Genomic DNA, 22,506 nt, shown 5'->3' with positions numbered 1-22,506 from the left:
CTTGTCTGGAAAGCTTTTGATTTCTCCATCAAATCTGAATGAGAGTCTTGCTGGGTAGAGTACTCTTTGTTGTAGGTTATTCCCTTTCATCACTTTAAATATATTATGCCCTTCCCTTCTGGCTTGTAGTTTCTGTTGACAAATCAGCTGATAACCTTATGGTAGTTCCCTTGTGTGTTATCTGTCGTTTTTCCCTTGTTGCTTTTAATATTTTGTCTTTAATTTTCGTCATTTTGATTACTATGTGTATCAGTGTTCCTCCTTGGGTTTATCCTGCCTGAGGCTCTCTGCTTCCTGGACTCATTTGATTATTTTCATTCCCATGTTAGGTATACATATACGTTAGCTGCTCACTCATGTCCAACTCTGCAACCCCATGAACTGTAGCCTGCCAGGCTCCTCTGTCCATGGAATTCTCCAGGCAAGAATACTGGAGTGGGTGGCCATTTCCTTCTCCAGGGGATCTTCCCAACCCAGGGATCGAACCCAGGTCTCCGCATTGCAGGCAGATTCTTTACCATGTAGGGTAAGTTTTCAGCTATTATTTCTTCAAATATTTTCTTGGGTCCTCTCTTGCTCTCTCTCCTCCTTCTGGGACTCCTATAATGTGAATGTAGGTACATTTAATGTTGTCCCAGAGGTCTCTTAGGTTGTCTTCATTTTTTTTTCATTCTTTTTTTATGTAGTCTGCTCTGCAGCAGTTATTTCCACCATTCTGTCTTCCAGGTCATTTATCTGTTCTTCTGCATCAGTTATTCTGCTATTGATTCCTTCTCATGTATTGTTCAGAAAACTAAGATCATGGCATCTGGTCCCATCACTTCATGGCAGATAGATGGGGAAACAGTAGAAACAGTGTCAGACTTTATTCTGGGGGGCTCCAAAATCACTGCAGATGGTGATTGCAGCCATGAAATTAAAAGACGCTTACTCCTTGGAAGGAAAGTTATGACCAACCTAGATAGCATATTGAAAAGCAGAGATATTACTTTGCCAACAAAGTAATGGGCTGGTCAAGCCTATGGTTTTTCCAGTGGTCATGTATGGATGTGAGAGTTGGACTGTGAAAAAAGCTGAGCGCCGAAGAATTGATGCTTCTGAACTGTGGTGTTGGAGAAGACTCTTGAGTGTCCCTTGGACTGCAAGGAGATCCAACCAGTCCATTCTAAAGGAGATCAGTCCTGGGTGTTCACTGGAGAGACTGATGTTGAAGCTGAAATTCCAATATTTTGGCCACCTCATGCGAAGAGTTGACTCATTGGAAAAGACCCTGATGCTTCGAGGGATTGGGGGCAGGAGCAGAAGGGGATGACAGAGGATGAGATGGCTAGATGGCATCACTGACTCAATGGACATGAGTTTGAGTGAAGTCCGGGAGTTGGTGATGGACAGGGAGGCCTGGCGTGCTGTGATTCATGGGGTTGCAGAGTCAGACATGATTGAGTGACTGAACTGATCTGAATGTACTGTTCCTCTCTGTTTGTTCTTTAATCCTTCTAGGTCTTTGGTAAACATTTATTGCATCTTCTCAATCTTTGCCTTCATTCTTTATCCAAGATCCTGAATCATCTTCACTAGCATTATGAATTATTTTTTTGGAAGGTTGCCTATCTCCACTTCATTTGGTTGTTTCCCTGGGGTTTTATCTTGTCCCTTCGTCTGGAACAAAAAACCCCCTACTTTTTCATCCTGGTTAACTTTCTGTGGTGTGATTTTTGGTTCTAGCCATTGTGGGACTGTGGTTCTTCTTGCTTCTTATGTCTTCCCTCTGATGGAGAAGGCTAAGAGGCTTGTATAAGCTTCCTGATTGGAGAAACTGGTGGTAGGAAAAACTGGGTCTCACTCTGGTGGGCAGGGCTATGCTCAGTAAAACTATAATCCAGTTACCTGCTGATGGGTGGGATTGCACCATCCCTGTTAGTTGTCTGGTCTGAGTGACCCAGCCCTGGGGTCTACTGAGCTCCATAGCAGGGTTAGTGGTAACCTCCAAAAGGACTTAATGCCAAGGGGCCCCTTCCAGTACAAGCTGCTGCCAGTATCCCATCCTCATGGCACCCACTGCCAACACACACCTCCACAGGAGACCCTCCAACACTAGAAGGTAGTTCTGATTCCATTTCCTGTGGGGTCACTGCTCCTTTTCCCTGGGTCTTGGAGTGCACAACATTTTGTTTGTGCCCTCCAAGAGTGGAGTCTCTGTTTCCCCCCATCCTGTGGGAAGTCCTATAATCAAACCCATAGGCCTTCAAGGTCAGATTCCTTGGGGATTTCTGGTCCCTTTGCTGGATCCTCAGGTTGGGAAGCCTGACATGAGGCTCAGAAACTTCACAACAGTGGGAGAACTTCTTTGGTATTACCGTGCTCCAGATTGTGGGTCACCTTCTCAAGGGGTATGAGATTTGATATTATCATGTTTACACCCCTCCTACCACCTTGTTGCAGCTTCTTTTGTCTTTGGACATGGGGTATCTTTCTTTGGTGGCCTCCAGTATCCTCTTGTCAATGGTTGCTCAACAGCTAGTTGTGATTTTGGTGCTCCTGCAGGCGGAGATGAGCACACATCCTTCTATTCCTCCATCTTGAACTGAGTTCACAGTACTTTTTAATGTTGGCAGTATCTTTTAGGTATGATCCATTTTCCAGCCCTGATGTTTCTATTTTTATTAGAATTTGGATTTAATTAACCTTTAACTTGTTAATCCTTTATATTGTATTGTTTATTTTATATCTTTTTTTTTCCCCTCTGGCCACACTGCATGGCATTTGGGAGCTTAGTTCCCCAACAAGGAATTAAACCCATGCCACATCCCCTGCATTGAAAGTGCAGAGTCTCAACCACTAGACTTCCAGGGAAGTTCCTGAAATCATATTCTTTACTTGTGTATCTACCTTTAATAGGAGCTTCATAAATAGTTTGAATAGATGTGTAAATTTTAAAGATGTAGAAATGAAGGTTAAGTAACATGTAAGGATATACAACATATACAACATAAGTGGTGGAGCTGATATATTCACTAACTCAGTTCAGTTCAGTTCAGTCGCTCAGTCGTGTCCAACTCTTTGCAACCCCATGAATCGCAGCACGCCAGGTCTCCCTGTCCATCACCAACTCCCGGAGTTCACTCAGACTCGCGTCCATCGAGTCAGTGATGCCATCCAGCCATCTCATCCTCTGTCATCCCCTTCTTCTCCTGCCCTCAATCCCTCCCAGCATCAAAGTCTTTTCCAATGAGTCAACTCTCTAACTCAGATCTGCCTAAAACCAAAACTTTTAATATCTACCCCATATCACACTAGTAAAGCATAGTAAGAGTAAAAGCAAGAAAGACAGACTGGAGAGCGTCATCAGATAGTCAGATGATGAAGTTTGAAATTATAAAAGCAGAGCACCATTCCAAGGAGTGACATAACTCTAGGATGTGATCATAGGTGTGGATGGCTGAAATGAGGTAGACAGAGATATCTGTATCATTCACCATCCTCTCCTTGGCAAGCAGATTTTCTGTATCCATTTGCAGATAAAGGCTCTACAAATCTGGCTCATAACTAACAGAAACATCAGTGAGCTAGCCCTTTGAATCATCTCTGTCCCACTCTGAATCACATATAAAAGCAATTACCTTCCCACTGTCCAGTCCCTTAGCTGCTAGGTGAATCTTCCTCATTCACAGCCCTCTAGCCTCTTCTCAATACCACTTATAGTAAAACACTATGAAAATTATTAAGGCAAACAGCTGCAAGAGAAAATTAATAGCCTAACACAGTCCACAGGCCTATCTGTTCTCCAGTCCCAAAAGAGTACTAAGAACTAAATGCATAGAAAGAAGTAATAGAAAAAAAGATTTTTCTTTCTGGAAATATGTACTTTTTTGTGATTAAGAATTTATTTTTCCTATTTTCTATAATTGCTTAGGAGGAAACAATTTGTATACATACACCCTAGCATGAAATTTCTCTTGTCATATTTTGACCACATATTTTATCACTATGGGGTTCACTGCACACACCAAAAAGGAAGCCTTGATGACTTTTTCCTTTGATGTCAGGGCCTCTCTCAAATAGTTGCTTTTGGAGATTACACCTGAGAATTTATTTTTACTAAAGAAGACAAATGGAAGAATGAGACAATTTCCTTTATAAGGCTGAACACAAAATTCTACCAATACCTACATTTTTCTTTTCTTTCTCAGTAATCACAGAAAGATCACAACAAAGGAGGAAATACAAAGCTGGTTGCCTGATCTTCCTCATCAGGAGCAGCTACACCTAAGTATTCTATACAAAAGGAAATAAGTTATTTTTATATAGCCCTAAGAAAATGGATCTCACCACCCTTCTCTGACAGTTCAAATCTTATCAAAATATGTGGTCCTCCAACAGTGACCAATTAGTTGCTGTTATTTTCAATATGACGAAGTCATAGATATAAACATAGCTGATGTACTTCAACCTTGTGGGTTTTATCCTTATTGATGATGCAAATTGCCCATCTTTGGCCATTAGGAGCTTCTCACTGTTAATATCTTGATATGTATCTTTTCAGCCTTTTCCCCCCTACAGTTACCTACCATTTGACCTTTCTCCTTATCCCCTTTTTCATTGAGCTCCATGTTCACATGCATTTTCTCATGTCAGTAATTTCTTTTAAAACTTTTCATCTAAAAATAATTAGTGACTTAGTGAGTGAAGTCGCTCAGTCGTGTCCAACTCTTTGCTACCCCATGGACTGTAGACCACCAGGCTCCTCCGTCCATGGGATTCTCCAGGCAAGAATACTGGAGTGGGTTGCCATTTCCTTCTCCAGGGGATCTTCCTGATCCAGGGATCGAACCCAGGTCTCCCACATTGCAGGCAGACGCTTTAACCTCTCAGCCACCAGGGAAGCCCCAAAAATAATTTCAGACTTACAAAAAAGTTGCAAAAATAAAAATATGTAACTTCTCTCTTTAGAAAAATGATATTCCTTTTTAAAGGTATGTAATGCCACTAAGTTCAGGGCTAAGCTATTATCTTTGTTCAGCATGATAAACAAGAATTCAATATTTCTTTCAAAAAAATGAGAGCCACAAATTTCAGTCTTAAATGTGAGGCATCAATTTGAGCATAATGGTCAGGTCATTAAAAAAAAAAAAAGACATTACCAAGCCTATAGGATTTACATGCAAAAAGTATGTATTAATTCCTATGAAGTGGTTTGATAACCTGGCCAAATTTCCTTTTTTTTTTTCTTTTTGATGAATATCAGAAATACAGTTACTAGGAGGGCAAACTGGTAGATCTTAGAAGACTGTTTTACATTATCAACTTATAGTTGAACATAACAAGTATTTTGATCCCACATATATATACACACACCCATCAGAAATACATACGAATGTAAGACCAAAAGACACAACATACAAAAACATTTGGAGTGGCATTATAAAATCACAGTCCAAGACAGAAAAAGAAATATATCCAGCAAAGGTAAATAAACTGTGGCATATTCATACACTGAGCAGCTACACAGCAATATAAATAAACTACTGCAAAATGCACCAAGTGGAAGCATCTGACAAGCATAAGATTAAGCAGAAGAAGCATTCCCCCAAAAAGTACTGTATAATTCCATTTATGAGAAGTCCAATATGTCAATAATACATCAATTCTTAAAAGCTCAAAAACAGGCAAACTATATTATATTTTGCTGTGAGCCTAAAACTGCTCTTAAAAAATAAAGTTTATTTAAAAAAAATAAATAAATGAAGTTTAATAGTTACAAAAAAAAATACTAAACTATTCTGTAGCGTTGGAATAGTATAACATTACCTTTGGGGGAAATGGGAGGAAGTACTGACTGAAAGGAAGAGTACGTGGGCTTCTGGGGTGTTAGTAGTATTCTATTTCTTGACCAAGGTGGTGATCACATGAGTGTGTTCACTTGGTGATAATTCAGTGAGTCATATACTTAAAGACTTGTTTACTTTAATATACATATAAATCAAAAACTTTTTAATATATAAATATTGACTCTTTTCTGAACTTTATTAAAGACAGTCCACTATAATGTATGTATAGAACACCCCAACTTAAAGAATAGTGCTTTATTTAAAAGTTAGAAAAAATAGTGCAGTATTTCCCCACTCTAGCAGGAACTTAACTTATTCTACTTATCCCAACTCAGACTTAATAATCCTAATGGATTCTGAGTTTATCTAAGAAAGGAGATATTAACATTTAAGACCTATGTAGATTGCTTGGACTCTTATCTACAGATATGCATCATAAACAGGCATAAAAAAGGTACTCTACAAATATTTACCAATGATACACATCCCAAACTTTAAACAAATTCACATAGCAAAGTCTGAAATACCTTGCACTGGTAAAACAGGATCAACACTCAGCCTGCTGGCCTAAAGAAGGCAACATCTAGAAACCTAACCTCCAAAAACTAAAAAAATTACAGAATGTACTGCTTATAAGGAAGAACACAATTGTGACAACTCTCTTTGGCAGAGGAAATTGGTCCTTTTCCCCTTCCCCGCTGCCTGGCTCAAATAAGGCATAATCAATTTCCTGCTGCCACAGCTAAGCAAAAGGAACCCAGCAGCAACTCTGTTCATGAGGGCAGAAACTACTTTACTTGATGTGATGAAAACCCAGCAGCAAGGAGTTAGCTGAGGCAGATGACAATGTTGCAGAAATAAGAAGAAACCCCTGACCAACCTGTTTTTATACCTGAAAACTCTAAAATCATTATTATTCCTACTTTTCAGAGTGATAATAAATCAAAATATATCTCTGGAGTCTTCTCAGGCTAGAATTAACCCACAATCAACAGGTGTCCTGAGTGTCCATCAGAGTCTACCTTCTAAGAATTTCCCAGTAGTATCTGTTCAGTTAGTTAGATGACTGATATGTGCTTATAAAATATAAGTTTTTCTAAGGGCAAGTCACAACATACATCGACTTGATATAGTTCTCATTACTAGTGATATTGGTTTGTTCTGTTTTAAAAACACAAGTAATAAATATTCAGCATCTTTGGTGGCTCAGACAGTAAAGAATCTGCCTGCAGTGCAGGAGACTCAGGTTCGATCCCTGGGTTGGAAACATCCCCTGGAGACGGTAATGACAAACCACTCCAGTATTCTTGCCTGGAGAATTCCATGGACAAAGGAGCCTGGCGGGCTTCAGTCCATAGAGTTGCAAAGAGTTGGACACAACTGAGCGACTAACACACAGAAAATAAATTTTGAAATAATCAAAGAAGATAAACAAGTACGTGAAAATCACAGGTCAAACTTAAAAGAGCTGAGGTCTTCAGGATTTTGGTAAACATAAAGTTTTACCCACTGGTAAAGGACCTGCTTCTAATAGAGGATTGCTGATATGAGAGCTCCTGAGGTACCTGGTTTGCTAATGGGTCCAGGTAAGTATAATTATTATGCCAAGAGAACAGCAATGAGCAAATCACACAGAAAAGACAGATGGAAAGCTGACTGGCGATCTCCAAACATAATAAAACTATCTATAGCGATGTTCATTGTGGCATTGTTTATAACAGCAAAATTATATTGTTTATAAAGGCAAAATTTATAATAGCAAAAAAAATTCTGATTGTTCATCAATATGAAACTGGTTAAATTACATATGCTCATAAAATGAAACGGTACTCCACAGCCATTAAAAGGAACAATTTAAACTCACAAAAGCTAATAGGAAAATAAATCATTAAGCTTTTTAAAAAGTTAAATATACCTCCAATTGTAGAATCTATATACTTAAATGTAATGAAAATTTCCAAGATGGATAAGAAAGAGTAAACAGCAGTTACCTCTGGGGAGTAAGAATAGGGAATGAAGACAGGAGAACTTTGTCCTTTCACGTCACATCCTAAACTGAATTTCTTATCATACATATATATCACCTCTATAATAAAAACAAAACAATGAAAGCAATGAACAAAAAACTTAACGATGCTGAGCAAGTGATAGGACCATGATGATTTTTAGTTTCCTTTTTACACTTTTCTGGATTTTCTCAATTTTCTGTGATTAACAGTATGTTAGCATATATTGCTTCTTATACCCCCAAAACTTTTTTTGTTTTAGATTTTTTAATAAGTATGGTCACTTTTAGTTCAAATTAGGGAGAAAAATCCAGAGCTCCGTTATAAGCACTATAGCAATTACAAAGAAATATGGAAAGACTCAATTCTCAAAGTGCTTATTTATTTGGAGAAAACAGTCATGAACATCAAGACATCAAAAGTTAAAGAAAATCCTTGATTTAGTTTACTGGAGTTGTTTAGGTGGTACAGGTTCCTATGGAAGCAAAAGATACCAGTATTGTGAGGAAAGCTGTGCCAGATACTTGAAGAAAGACTTAAGTGAATTATATAAAAGAATTTTTTTTTCAAAATTCAAGTCTAACATCCCACTCAACGTTGAAATTCCTTTTACTACTCATTCAATCTCTGCTTAAGTATCCTATGTTAAAAATTCTCATAAGTAGTCCATTCCATTTGTTAACAACTCTGTAAGTTCTTTCTTATGTTAAAAGCTAAAATGTCTCCTATCATTTTCAACACTGGCTGACTTGTCCTAGTTCTCTCTGAGCAACAGTTTAGACAATTTTCATTTACTATTATGATCCTTCTGCAAGAATAAAACCTCCCAATTCCTCAAATGGTTTTTACACCCTTCGTTATTCTAATTATTCTCCTCTGAACAAACTAATTTCTCAGTTTGCCTCTTAGAATCAAATACCCTAATTCAACACAGAATTCCAGAACTGATCTGACCAGTGCTTTTATCTCCCTAGGCTGGGTCACCATGAACACAGAGCAAGAGTAGTTGCTAGGCAGTATACAATTCATCACCAAATCAGCAGCACTATTCAGATCATAAGTAATTTATGTTTTAAGGAATTTGAAGCATTAAAAGAGAAAGATCACTGCGGAGTGAGGAACTGAGGACATTTTCAACAACAAAAGTAGACTATAAGCTAGGAAAGGAAGAACACACTTTCAACAAGCAGAAAACAGAATGCTGCCATGGTGCGAATGAACAAAGCTAGTGCTGAGCAAAATAACCGTGTAAGGATGGGCAAGAACATAGGGCCAAAAGGAGGACTAGAGTCATACTACCGAGAACCCTTAACCCCCAGGGGATAAGGCATGATTAGAGGGTTTAAACCAAGAAATTGATTTCTTGATTGAGATATTTGGAATGATTAAATCAATATCAGTTTGTCAAATTCAACATCAGATTAAATACTGTTTGAATTTTTTTTTTCTAAATTGAGTTATGGTTAATTCACAGTGTTGTATTAGTTACAAGTATACAGCAAAGTGATTCAGTGTTAACATATATTGTGCATTATTTTTCAGATTCTTTTCAATTACAGAGAGAAAGAGCATAGTTAGCTAAACAGAATTCCTTGAAAATGAAAGCTGCCTGATATTAGAACAAACTGAAAGCAGCAGCTCCTTCTCTGAAGCATCAATTCAATTAAAGAGGAATTTCTGGTTTAATAGTGCTCCTGGCTGAAGAATCTTTCATAAGGGATAGTTCTGTAATACAGTGTGGCAGTAGAGAATTAAAACTGTCCAAGGGACACTGCAAACCCCAACCTCTCCCAAATCCTGCTACTCAACAGCAGGGATCTAAAAGAATAAATAGATTCCCAGCTGCTGAGAGAAAATGTCTTACTAAAAGCAAAGCAAAATTCTCATTAATGAAAAATCAACCATGAAGAAAATTTCTGTGTGTCTCATAATCCCTAGAAATAACCAAATCCATTTTGGGTTAATACAGATTTAACAAAACAGTGGGAGAGAACAGAGGAAAGCAGTTTCATTTGCCAGAAGCTGGGGGAAACACTTAATAGAGATCACAACCAACAATGCTTCTAATCCACAGAATCAAAAGAAACATGAACTCTATCCAATGAAAGGTGCTGGGAAAAGGTTCTCATAGATAAATTCCCTTACTCACAACCCGAGCCACCTTATCCCACCTTGTTCAACACGATTACGATAGGCTGTAACTTGAATTTCCCAAGATCAAATTCAATAGGTAATCCAAACCCTGCTTTTCCTGATCTGATAATCTCTAAAATCACAGTCCCTGCACTCATTCAAAACCAGCCCTGCGCTTCTACTATATCAGGCGCCTAGAACACAAAAACCATTAAGAAACAGCCTCTACCCTCATGAAGCTTAGTCGACACACCTTGCCTCATCTTAAACCCCAGAGCTCTTGAGTTAAAATATCGTCTCAGGTGGGTCAAGCGTCCTCAGTGGAAAAGCAATAAAGGACTTCACCTTTAGTTAGTGTGAGAGAAGTAAATATAAATAAGTAAATCATACTTCTTAAGCTCTGCTCTGAAAGAAGAGAAGCCGACACACCTTTTCAAGTCGAATATGAGCATACAGTTAGCCTGGACTACACAGGAGAAGCAGGGGACAAAGACAAGCAACAGGGGGGTGGAAAGCCAATAAATACATTGTAAGGAGGGATATGACAGCTGTACTCCTTCAAAGCACGATTAGAAAGAACCTGCTACTAAGCCGACTGAGATTCTACGGTGCGGCGAGAAGGAAGAAAAGAATAGAGGCTGCCCGCTCTGAATTGACGCCCGCTATCCGTGGTCCCTAGCTCGTCCACTCTCACTAGATATTATTTAATAGGATCTGGGCCTGCCAGCCAACAACACTGTCACATGGCCACCGGAACGGAGAGGTAACAGTCCCTCACAGGAGCGTGAGGAAAAACAAGAGTGGAAAGAACTCAAGATGTTCATAAAGGAGTCAACATAATGGTTCCCCGAGACCCGGGCGGGGCGTGAAGTTTGGAAAAGCTGGTAACCCGACGCCCACTGGAAGCTCGTGGAGATCCCTGAGCGACCTCGGTCCCTCCACCCCGTCCGTGCACTCACCGCGCACGCAGAGCAGCGACATGGCCGAGCAGCCGGCGATCCTCCGCCGCGCCCCCGCCCCGCCGCTGCGCCGGGCCGCTCCCTCTTCCCTCTTAGCAGGTGCCGCGGCAGTTCCCGCTATCGACCCCACGGGTCTCGCCGCTCCTCATGGTCCCCGTCGCAGGCAGTGTCCAGCCGCTCCGTCTGACCCGCTCCAATCTTCACCGTCTGAGCGGGCTCCCGATAGTGGGGACTACCGGCCGGCAGGCGGGGGGCTGGGCGCGGCACCACGGCGCCATCGCTGGGAGGTAAAGGCGATCGGGACTCCCTCCCTCACTCCACCGGGGATCCGAGCGAGCGCCGGGATGGAGCCAAGCCCTGGCGCCCCGCCTCCCAGCCAATCAACTCACGCCCAGTCCGCCGCCCCGCCTCCGAAGGGCACGTAGGAGGCGGGGTCCCTTTCCGCTTGCCTCAGTAAAAGAATGAAGGCAACTCGGCCCACTAACGAGGCTTAGGGCCGGGAGGGGCGGGCTTCCCCGGCACCTGTGTGAGGCGGGAATTGCAGCTTTGTGCCCCTTTCATGTGGGCGGGGCTTCTACCCAGGAATAGATTCTTTTCATTGAGAATTTCTGTCCGACTTCCTTAAAGTCTATCCCTCTGTAACATTAACAAGAAAGTACCACCCTGAAACTACGAGTCGCTAAGTCGTGTCCGACTCTTTTGCGACCCCATGGGCTGTAGCTTACTAGGCTCCGCTGTCCATGGGATTTCCTCGGTAAGAATACCGGAGTGGGTTGCCATTTCCTCCTCCAGGGACTCTTCCCCATCCAGGGATTGAACCCTCATCGCCTGTATTGGCAGGCAGATACTCTACAATGAGTCACCTGGGAAGCTCCAAGTCCTCATTAGCCCTGCTCAAGTTTCTGTGTTTGCAAGCCGTTGGCACAGCTGGATTCTGCCTGTCAGACCCAGGGAGGGTCTATATTAATCTAACAGGGTCTTTGCCCTCCAAAAGCAAACCTAGCTAGCTGTAAGTAGGAGCCTGGAGAAGGAAAGGGGAAGACTTGATTTATCCATGGTTTGTCCAAATTTAGAGAAATATCCAAAGAAAGATTTTGAGCAAAGCAACTCCACAAGCCTAGCCAACAAAGATGCCTGAGGGGCATTCTCTGGACTTCTGGAGGTTGAAATACCTAGCTCTTTAGCCCAGCTGTCCTAACCTCAAGAGCAAGGGACTAAAAAGGTGTTGAACTTCTGGGTTCTGGAACTAAGAATAGAGACCAAAAAACAAAACAAACAAAAAAACTCTTATGGAACCAGTGATTCTCCTAGGGGATGCAGAGGCCATCCAACAAAGGATGGAAAGTCACTCTGCACTTGGAAAAAGTACAGAGTAGTGGGAAACAACCTAATAAAATCGTGAAGAGCATGAAATTTGAAGCCAATCATATTCACCTGGTATAGTACCTATTGTCATGTAACAAATTACCCCAAAACTTAGTAGCTTAAAACTGCATTTATTATCTCACAGTTACTGTACAGCACAGAGAACAATATTACTACTATAATAATTACTATACTATCAATATCCTATGATAAACCATAATGGAAAAGAATATTAAAAAAGAAGATATACGTATCTATAACTGACTCACTTTGCTGTACAAATCATTAACACAATGTAAATCAACTATTTCAATTAAAATTTTTTTATTTAAAAAAACAAAAATATTTTAGTGCTATCAATATATATACCAAGTTGACTTCAAAAGTCTACACAAGCATATTTCCCATCAGCAAACTGGGAGTGAAATACTAATATGTACTCTGTAACACTGAACAATAACATTTAAAAAATCTTTATCAATTAAAAAAATTTTCAATATTATCTCACAGTTTCTGTGGGTCAGAAATCTGGGTATGGCTTAATCAGATCCTCCGGTTCAAGATTTCTTACAGACTGCAAGCAAAGTTCCAGCTGGACTGCAAAAGGATTCACTTCCAAACTCACTCATATGATTGTTGGCAGGTCTCAATTTCTTCTGGGCACTTGAACAGAGAGCCTCAGCTCCTTGTCAGCATTGACTGGTCTCAGTTCCTTGTCATGTGGACCTCTCCAAAATGGCAGGTAGCCTCCTCAAAGCATGCAAACCAAGAAGGCAATAAAGTCTAATAGCAAGAGGGAAGTCACAATCTTTTCTAATCTAATAATAGAGTGATATCTCCTTATTTTTTTTTCATCAGAAGCAGTCACACTCAGGAAAAGGGAATTCCACAAGGACATAAATACCACCAGGAGGTAGGATCATTTGGGGGCCATCTTAGAAATCTGCCTACCATAACTGGATTTGAATCATAGCTCTGGTACTTGTGACCTAGGGCAAGCTACATGACTTCAATTTCCCAGGAAATAATGATAGTATCTACTTCATAAGAGGGTTTTGAGGTTCAAATGACAAAATCCTTTTAAATTAGGGCTTCCCTGGTGGCTCAATGGTAAAGAATTCGCCTGCCAAAGCAGGAGACATCTGTTCAATCCCGGGTCCAGGAAGATCTCATGTGCCTCTGAACAATTAAGCCCATACTCCACAACTAATGAGCCTGTGCTCTAGAGCCAAGGAGCTGCAAATACCGAACCCACACACTGCAACTACTGAAGCCCATGCACATTAGAGCATGTGCTCCACAACAAGAGAAGCCCACACATCCCAACTAAAGAAAGCCCGCTCACAGCATGGACAAAAATAAATAAATAAATACCTGGTGCATACTACATGCCCAATACATGTTTGTTACTATTTAGGTTGTGAACATGATGGGGGAATGCAGCTGGGAGGTGAAAAGACACTAAGCAGAGCAACAGTCAGTGTCTGAAGGTTGTGATGTAGACGCTGAGGCATCCCAGTTTCCCAGTTAAAAGTTCAGAGGAAGAAAGCACTAAGGTCCTCTGCTCTCTAGGCACTTGACCAGGAACAATTATGCTCATAAGAAAGCTTAGGGTATCTTCAGAAGCAACTCAAACAGGGATAAAAAGCCAGAAACTTCTTGTCCCACTGTTTACATTAATTTTTACAGCACAGTACTTGAAAGTTCTTCAGCATTTGCATGGATTTGACACTTAGATTTAGCTGGCAGGTAGCTGAGCACTAAGACTTTCTGAGATCCAAGAGATGAGGAGGAAGGAGGGAAGGATCAAAGAAAATAGGTAATAATAGAAACCCAAAAATTTCAAGACAGTAAAGCCAAAATACCAAGGGCTGGCATTGCTGCTGTCTTTTTGGAAACTCTCAGGCAGAAGGAGCAGAGTACAAACCCTGTTCTAGGGGAACCCTCTACCAACTTCATGATCATCCTTAAGTCATGCTCCAAGACCATTAAAAGTTTACCCTTCCTGAGACTTCCCTTGTGGTCCAGTGGTTAAGAACCCACCTTGCACACTGTAAAGCAATTTTCTTCCAATTAAAATTAAAAAAAAAAGAATTCACCTTGAAATGCAGGATACAGGAGTTCATTCTGTGGTCCGGGAACTAAGATCCCACATGGTGCAGAGCAGCTAAGCCCGTGTGCCACAACTGTTGAAGCCTGCGCATTCTGGAAGCTTTCATGCTGCAACTACTGAGCCCATGTGCCACAACTAGTTGAAGGATGCACTGCAATGAAAAATCCCACATGCCACATGGTGCAACCATAAATAAACAATAGATAAATAACTCAATTTAACAAGTATTTATTAAACACCTTTTAAGTCAGGCATAGAGAGACAATACAAAAGTAACATAGTAGTCACAGTTCTTATCCTTAAATAGTTTATAAGTGATAGGAAAGATTTATGGGAGATGAGGGGGAACTAAACTAGGGCAGTAAATATAGAACTGAGGGGGAAGGAAAGAGACAATCCCCCTAACCCTTCCATCAGTGTTAAGGAGCCAAAAGTGATGGAACTTGGCACACAATGACTACGAATATAGTAGAGAAGATCCTTTCTTTCATAGCCAACAACTGGGTGAGAGGGCAAAGGATAGAGTTTTAAACTCAGATTAGGGAATTCCCTGGCAGTCCAGTAGTTAGGACTCTGTGCTTTCACTGCAAGGTCCCAAGTTCAGTCCCTGGTTGGGGAACTAAGATTCCACAAACTGAATGGTGCAGCCAAATAAATTTTAAAAATAAATAAATAAAGTCAGATTGGCTAAAAAGATGATGTTATGGTTAATGTAGTTTTGAGGACAAAGATGTGTCCCTTGGACATGTGTATTAAGTTTGAGATGTGCTGGGATAACCTTCAGATAGTCACATTAGACAGTATGTAAGATATAATTGACCCTGAGAAAGCAATCCAGGCTAGAGATAGAGATTTCAGTCAATAAAGATATGACTATTTTAATCCCTATTTTGTTGATAAAGAAAATGAGGCAATAATAGTTGGCATAATCCTCCCACTCATTAGCTCATGAAATTACCTGGCCTATAAAAACTAACCACTCCCACAGCCCTAGGCCCTCTCACCTTCTGAGGACTACATTCTGCCTATGGAATGTGTATCTCTCTAAATAAATCCACTTTCACTTTACTATGGCTCACTCCTAAATTTTTTCCTGAGCAACATCAAGGACCCTCACTTGGTGGCCAATCCCAAGAACTCGCCCAAGACCTGGAACATGACCATTCTCTTGTTCTCCATTTTTCTGCAATAAAAGATAGCCTGAAAATGACTGCAAAATTAGGATAAAATCTCATGAATTTATACAGCAAAGCAGAAGAAAAAACAATATCTCCTCAAGAGACAAAAGGCTGCACATCCTAATAATCTCCTGTACATCTCCAAAGAGACCCTTGTTTGAACATCTAAAGTTCATTTAGTTCACAACCTAGGAGATAACTCTATATTGTAAAACTGGGGACTAGACTTAATCCTTAGACTTATCTTTATTCCCAAGGTTAGAATAAGGACTCAGATTTACCATGTCTCCAATAAAACACTCTAAGAATTGGGGAGAGGGTAAACAGTCCCTTTGCCCTTAAAAAATGGAGAAAATAATTTTGAATTATCCTTAATACTTTCAAAGTCCTCAACTCTCCAAGCAAATGTTCTCACCCAAAAGTGATTAGAGGGAACCAGAGGGACTTCTCTGAGGGTCTAGTTGTTACGAATTACCTTGCAGTTCAGGGGATGCAGGTTTGCTCCCTGGTCAGGGAACTAAGATCCCACATGCCACAGGGCAACTAAGCCCATGCACCACAACTAGAGAGTCCATTTGCCACAACGAAGACCCAAGTGCCACAACTAAGACCCAATGCAGCCAAATAAATTTTAAAAAGTGAACAGATGCAATTTTCTTTTCTTGGACTTATTTCTTAAACTACTACAATCAACCATTTCTTTGCAGTGGAAATACCAGGGAGTGGTGGAAGTACCAGGGAACACTAAAGGATTCGTTAATTGTCCAAACCATTTTGAATCCTGAATTGATGTTTTCTGCGGTTTGGAGGCAAATGATCTCTAGAAGAGTATGCTTGCAACCTGGGCCCTGCACACTAGAGGTCTCTACTACAAATCAGGGGATAGGACAGCAAGGCAGATGTCAACTGTTGTCAGGCCTTTTACAGTCTCTCCTGAGGCAAAACTGGGGTCTCCTCAGTGATATACACTTACAATTCTCATACTTCATTTGGGAAACTATTCTTTAACAGAAAGATAAAAATCAAATCGGCATTATCTCAAAACAGAGGACTTCCAACCATTTGTAAATATTAAATGTTCTTTTTTGTTATTAGAATATATGACCTATCTTCTGAGAAAGGAGGAACACAGAACTTAGAGTAACTTGCTTTAAAACAAAGAATAATGCTCCAATGATCTATTAATGTATTCTCATTACCAAAAAAGAACACATTCCTTCAGGATTAGGGTCAGAGGGCCTAAGGTTTTCTTTAAGGATTTTGTCTTCTATAGCAATAAGCCTTTTCATATGCAAATATAAACTCCCAGAAGAGATGGGTATAGAAAAATGGTTTGGCTTAATAAAGCATTGTGAATAGAGAGATGTGCAAGGGAATATGAGAGACGGTCAATAAAACATCCTTAGATGGCTGAAGGTCTTTTAAGAATATTTAAGGAACTGGGAGGTTCAAATATTCAATTTTAAATTATTTAGGTAGATATCTTTCTACCCCTTACCTCACCCCCAAAGCTTCAGTAAAGGCTACCATTCACAAATGCTTCCCATAAGGGGTTTGGGGGAGAAAAAGAATTCTGTCTAGGTTAGGGAAAAAAAAAAAAAAGAAAGATCAGCTGAGGGAGGTGAAACATGAGTGAATTACAAATTCAGCAAGGGCCAGGGACCCTAGGCCCAGAATGGTCATGAGAAGTCAATGTCCTCCCCACTCCTGGAATTCACAGAAGGCTCCAGGATGGCACTAGACTTCCCACTGAATATGGAGTAAAGGGCTAGATGCAATTTTATTCAATCTCAAAGGAAAGGGTAACCCCAACTACCATCTCAGTTTCAACTGAAATAGGGAAAGTTTGTTTCATCACTGAGATTTTATCTATAAAAGCAGAAGGGCTATTTGAATAGGCCCTGTTGCTGCTAAGTCACTTCAGTCGTGTCCGATTCTCTGTGACCCCATAGACGGCAGCCCATCAGGCTCCCCCGTCCCTGGGATTCTCCAGGCAAGAAGACTGGAGTGGGTTGCCATTTCCTTCTCCAGTGCATGAAAGTGGAAAGTGAAAGTGAAGTCACTCAGCAGTGTCCGACTCTTTTCGAGCCCATGGACCGCAGCCTACCCAGGCTCCTCCGTCCATGGGATTTTCCAGGCAAGAGTACTGGAGTGGGGTGCCATCGCCTTCTCCAATTGGCCCTGTGCATAGACAAAAGTTTATACAATCTGTTGCTAAAGGAACAAGCTGCAAATACACTATACAAAACATCTTTTTTTTTCCACATGCACAGCTGCAGGGATCTTAGGTCCCCGACCAGGCTTCCTGCGGTGGAAGGACAGAGTCCTAACCACTGGACTGCCAGAGAATTCCCAAAAGATCTGTCTTTTGAGCCAAGGGCTCCCAGGGCCTAGCCGTGTGGACACAAGGAGAAGGAATGGCTGTCAGGGGCTGAAGGCTAATCCACACGGCATAATGCTGCCAAGCACACAGGGTATGGTAGGAGAAAATCCTAAGAGAAAGTCAAAATTCAATTCACATCTTTATGAACCTGAACAGATGGGCAAACTCATCCTCTGGAGATAATCAACCCCATCTGGCAAAAAGAGAACAGTTACCAATTCCAAGAGCCAAAACACACAAAGATTTTAGTAATGCTGGGCAGAGGGGGAGTAAGTGGGTGGGGGCAAGTGGAGTTGGAAGGGGCGGGTGGTGGGGAGAAGGAACTCAGGACTGACAAAGACCTGCCCGGTGGTCATAAGCACCATGAGGAGCTCTCTGGCACAAACCAAGACCTGCTGGCATGTCCAACACACATGCATACATATGATCTAGAGCCCTCTTCCTCCTTAATTTACTATTTCTGACTCATTTTCTTCTTCAAACTATGTAATATCGATGTGAAGTAGAACCTCAAGTCTCCATGTGTGGCCTTTGTTTTTCCTCCTCCTCAAACTCTAAACCTTGCCCACAGCTATCTATATATGTCAGTAGGTTCCAAATCTTTATCTTTAGTTCAGACTGCTCTCCTCAGCTTCAGACCTATATGTCTAATAACCCACGAGGTTTCTCTACTTGAATATCACTCTGTTACTCAAACTCAGTATGTGAAAATTTAAAACCACTGGAATGCCTTAAAATATATATTCTACTTCTTCACCCAGAAAGTCTACTTGACAAAATAAAATCTCCTTGTTCTGTTTTAAAAGATCAGTGTGCTTAGAGTCACCAAATTATTATTTTTCTGTTGGTCCTAAAGTAAAAAGGTTCTTGTAAAGTTTCACAACTCTTACTAAATAAGGGAATGTTGACATTATTTGGAACAACAAACAATTATAAAAAACCTGTTTTATCTGTACATTTAATGCAATCCTAATAAAAATCCTAGAAGATAGGCATGTGTATGTGTGTCTATGACAACTGGCCAGCTGATCCTAAAATTTATATAGAAATGGAATGGTCTGAGAATAGTCAATATAATCTTATGATCTTTAAGTTGGAGGATATGCACCACCACATATCAACACAGTAATTAAGACAGTGAGACAATGGTGCAAGGAGGGACAGGAACATATCATATATTATTAACATGTGTTTTATGAAAAACAGACATTGCATAGAAAAGGGGGAAAGGATTGTTTTGTTAATAAAAATCATCCAAAACTTGGAAATGCTGCAAAGAAAAGACATCAGGGGCAGCCAAAGATTACCCAGGCAACAAACTTTTGCTTTACTCATTATCTATTATTAAGGGCTAACTCTGTGTACTACCATGTATAAAATAGGCAGCTAGTGGGAAGCTGTTATACAGCACAGGGAGCTCAGTTCGGTGCTCTGTGATGCCCAAGAAGGGCGGGAGGGGAGGCAGGGTGGGAGGGTACTTTGTTGTACAGCAGACGCACAACATTGTAAAGCTCCAATAATAAATTTTAAAAAGGAAATCACCCCCCAAATAAATAAACAAACAAAAATAAAGGCTAATTCTGTGAGGTCATATGTTAATGAATAGATTTTTGTCTGGTGATGATGCAAAGGATTTCTGATTATTAGAAAACGTTATGGTGTTACTATCCTGTAGACATTAACTACTTTTATATCTAATCTAAAATCTCATTTTAGCATTCTTTTTTCAAATGCCTGTGAATACCCAGGATGGTTAATTTTATGTGTCAACTTAACTGGGCCACAGGGTACCAAATATTTGGTCAAACATTATTCTGGATATGTCTATAAGGATGGTTCTGAGTGAAATTAACATTTGAATAGGCACACTGAGTAAAGCTTCCTTTACTCAGGAAGGGCTTCCCTTGTGGCTCAGCTGGTAAAGAATCTGCCTGCAATGCCAGAGACCTGGGTTTGATCCCTGGGTTGGGAAGTCCCCTGGAGAAGGGAAAAAGCTACCCACTCCAGTATTTGGTCTGGAGAATTCCATGGACTGTATAGTCCATGGAGTCCCAAAGAGTCAGACAGGACTAAGCAACTTTCACTTTCACTGAGTAAAGCAGATTGCTCTCCCTAATGTGGTAGGGCAGGGGAGGGTCCTCATCTAATCAGTGGAAGACCTGATTAGACAAAAGAACTGAAGAAGAGGATTTCTCTCTGACTGACTTCCTTTGAGCTGAGACATTAGTCTTTTTTCCTACCAGTGGACTCGAAATGAAAAATCAGTTTTGCCTGGGTCTTCAGGCTGCCGGCTTTCAGACTGTAACTAACTGGCATTTTTCTTGGTTCTCAGGCCTTTGGACTGGAACTGGAACTACACCATCAGCTATCCTGGGTCTCTAGCTTGACAGCTTGGGACTTGTTAGCCTCCGCAATACTGTGAGCCAACTCCTTATAATAAAACCTCTCCATTTGTATATCTACATATACACACACCTGGAACTCTGACTAATATAATCCCTAATTTCCTCAATTGCTCATTACACACGCTTTACCTGCTTATCTTTGATATATGTTCATTCTAGCTTCTCGTAAGAATCTTGCTCTTAACTTTTTGGAAATTGTACTATAACAGTTTTTGTAAAAGTTTCTGGTTCAACTAAATAACCATATGAGGGAAAAATGAATCTTGACATCTATTTCACACTATACATAAAATCTATTCCAGATGATTAAATAAGAGGTAAAATAATAAAGTTTCTAGACAATAACATAAGATAATACACTCATTTCCAAGTAGACAAAGACTTTTAAAATAGGGCATAAAAACCATTGAATATAAACAAAAAGATGTAAACTGGACAGGTTAAAGAAGCTCTGCATATTGAAAGACTCCACTAAGAGAATAAACAGTCAAGCTACAGAATGGGAAAATGGATTTGCAATAGATTCCTCATCAGAAAAACATCAAACAAATTCCAGCTGAAAGACATTCTACAAAATATCTGAAATATCTGATCAATAAAATTGTCTATTAAATTGCCCAGATCATCAAGAAAAGGAAGTCTGAGAAAATATCAACGCCAAGAGGAGTTTAAGGAGACATGAAAACTAAACCTAACATGTTATTCTGGATGGGACCTTAGGTAGAAACTAAGGAAATCAGAATAAAGTATGGACTTTAACGATAACGTATCAGTTCAGTTCAGTTGCTCAGTTGTGTCAGATTCTTTGTAACCCCATGGACTGCAGTACGCCAGGCCTCCCTGTCCATTGCCAACTCCCAGAGTTTACCAAAACTCACGTCCATTGAGTCAGTGATGCCATCCAACCATCTAATCCTCTGTCATCCCCTTCTCCTCCTGCCCTCAATCTTTCCCAGCATCAGGGTCTTTTCAAATGAGTCAGCTCTTCACATCAGGTGGCCAAAATATCGGAGTTTCAGCTTCAACATCAGTCCTTCCAATGAACACCCAGGACTGATCTCCTTTAGTATGTATCCTAAATACATATTTACATGTATTGATATATATAATGTATCGATATTGGTTAATTAATTATAGCACATGTACCATACTAATGTAAGACGTTATTAAACAATTGTGGAGAACAAAGCCGAGAATTGAGTGTGGGGTACACAGAAACTTTCTGTACTATCTTCACAAATTTTCTGTAAATCTAAAATTATTCTAAAGTGAAAAGTTTATTTTTAGGGATTTTCCTGGTGGTCCAGTGGTTGCCGTTAGCCTTTCAATGCAAGGGGTGTGGGTTGGATCCCTGGTGGGGAGCTAAGATTCCAATGCCTCCCACCAACACATCAAAAACATAAAACAAAAACAATATTATAACAAATTCAATAAAGACTTTTTAAATGATCCCGATGATAAAAAACTTTTTAAAAAATTTATTTTTTTAATCTAGTAATTTACCCCAATTTAGCTAGTAATCAAGTAATTTGCCCAATACAGCTAGTATAGTGTCCTTACCAAACCAAATGACTTCAAATTTGAGCTTTTTCCACGACACAAAACTCTTCCAATTTTACCCTCTATAAGGGGACTACAGAGGATGAGATGGCTGGATGGCATCATCGACTCATGCACATGAGTTTGGGTGAACTCCAGGAGTTGGTGATGGACAGGGAGGCCTGGCGTGCTGCGATTCACGGGGTCGCAAAGAGTCAGACACGACTGAGCGACTGAACTGAACTGAGCATTACAGAAGTATTAGAAAGACAATCTGAGCAGTTCCGTAAGAGCAGAACATTTTTTTCTTTTTCTGTTTTCATTTTGCCTAGCGCACCATTGGTGTTTAGTAAAGCCGCTTCTTAACTACTCACAGAAAGAAAGTCACAGAGATCTAAAGAATCTGAGACTTTGAGATAACTTTACCAGGTCCAGTCCATCACACAGCCATCAATACCTCCGGCTCCATCGAGAAGCTCACTAGGCTCTGGGCTCAGAGCCACTCAGCTCTGCAAGGGACCTGGGATGCCATCTACCGGTGGCTCGTAAGCGTCGCTCTCCCCTGGACATATCTCGGGAACTCGTGGGGCTCCCGGG

At 40.5% G+C, this 22,506-nt stretch overlaps 1 protein-coding gene across 4 annotated transcripts in view; it reads right to left on the bottom strand.

Moving 5' to 3' along the window:
• UNC13B (unc-13 homolog B) overlaps nucleotides 1-11,085 on the bottom strand; it is a 218,576-nt gene extending 207,491 nt beyond the window's left edge. For all 4 annotated transcript variants that reach the window (XR_008199822.1, XM_052645020.1, XM_052645022.1 and 1 more), the window contains exon 1: nucleotides 10,927-11,085. Coding sequence is in view for 3 of the 4 variants with exons in the window: in XM_052645020.1 (XP_052500980.1) it covers nucleotides 10,927-10,948 (22 nt within the window). In the remaining variant the exon portion in view is untranslated. The remainder of the gene's footprint in view (nucleotides 1-10,926) is intronic.
• Nucleotides 11,086-22,506: the final 11,421 nt, after the last annotated feature.

Source organism: Budorcas taxicolor, chromosome 8 (genome assembly GCF_023091745.1).
Source record: "Budorcas taxicolor isolate Tak-1 chromosome 8, Takin1.1, whole genome shotgun sequence".
Taxonomy (NCBI): Eukaryota; Metazoa; Chordata; class Mammalia; order Artiodactyla; family Bovidae; genus Budorcas; species Budorcas taxicolor.
The sequence above is the reverse complement of the archived record's forward strand: the minus strand, read 5'-3'. Positions and strand labels throughout refer to the sequence as shown.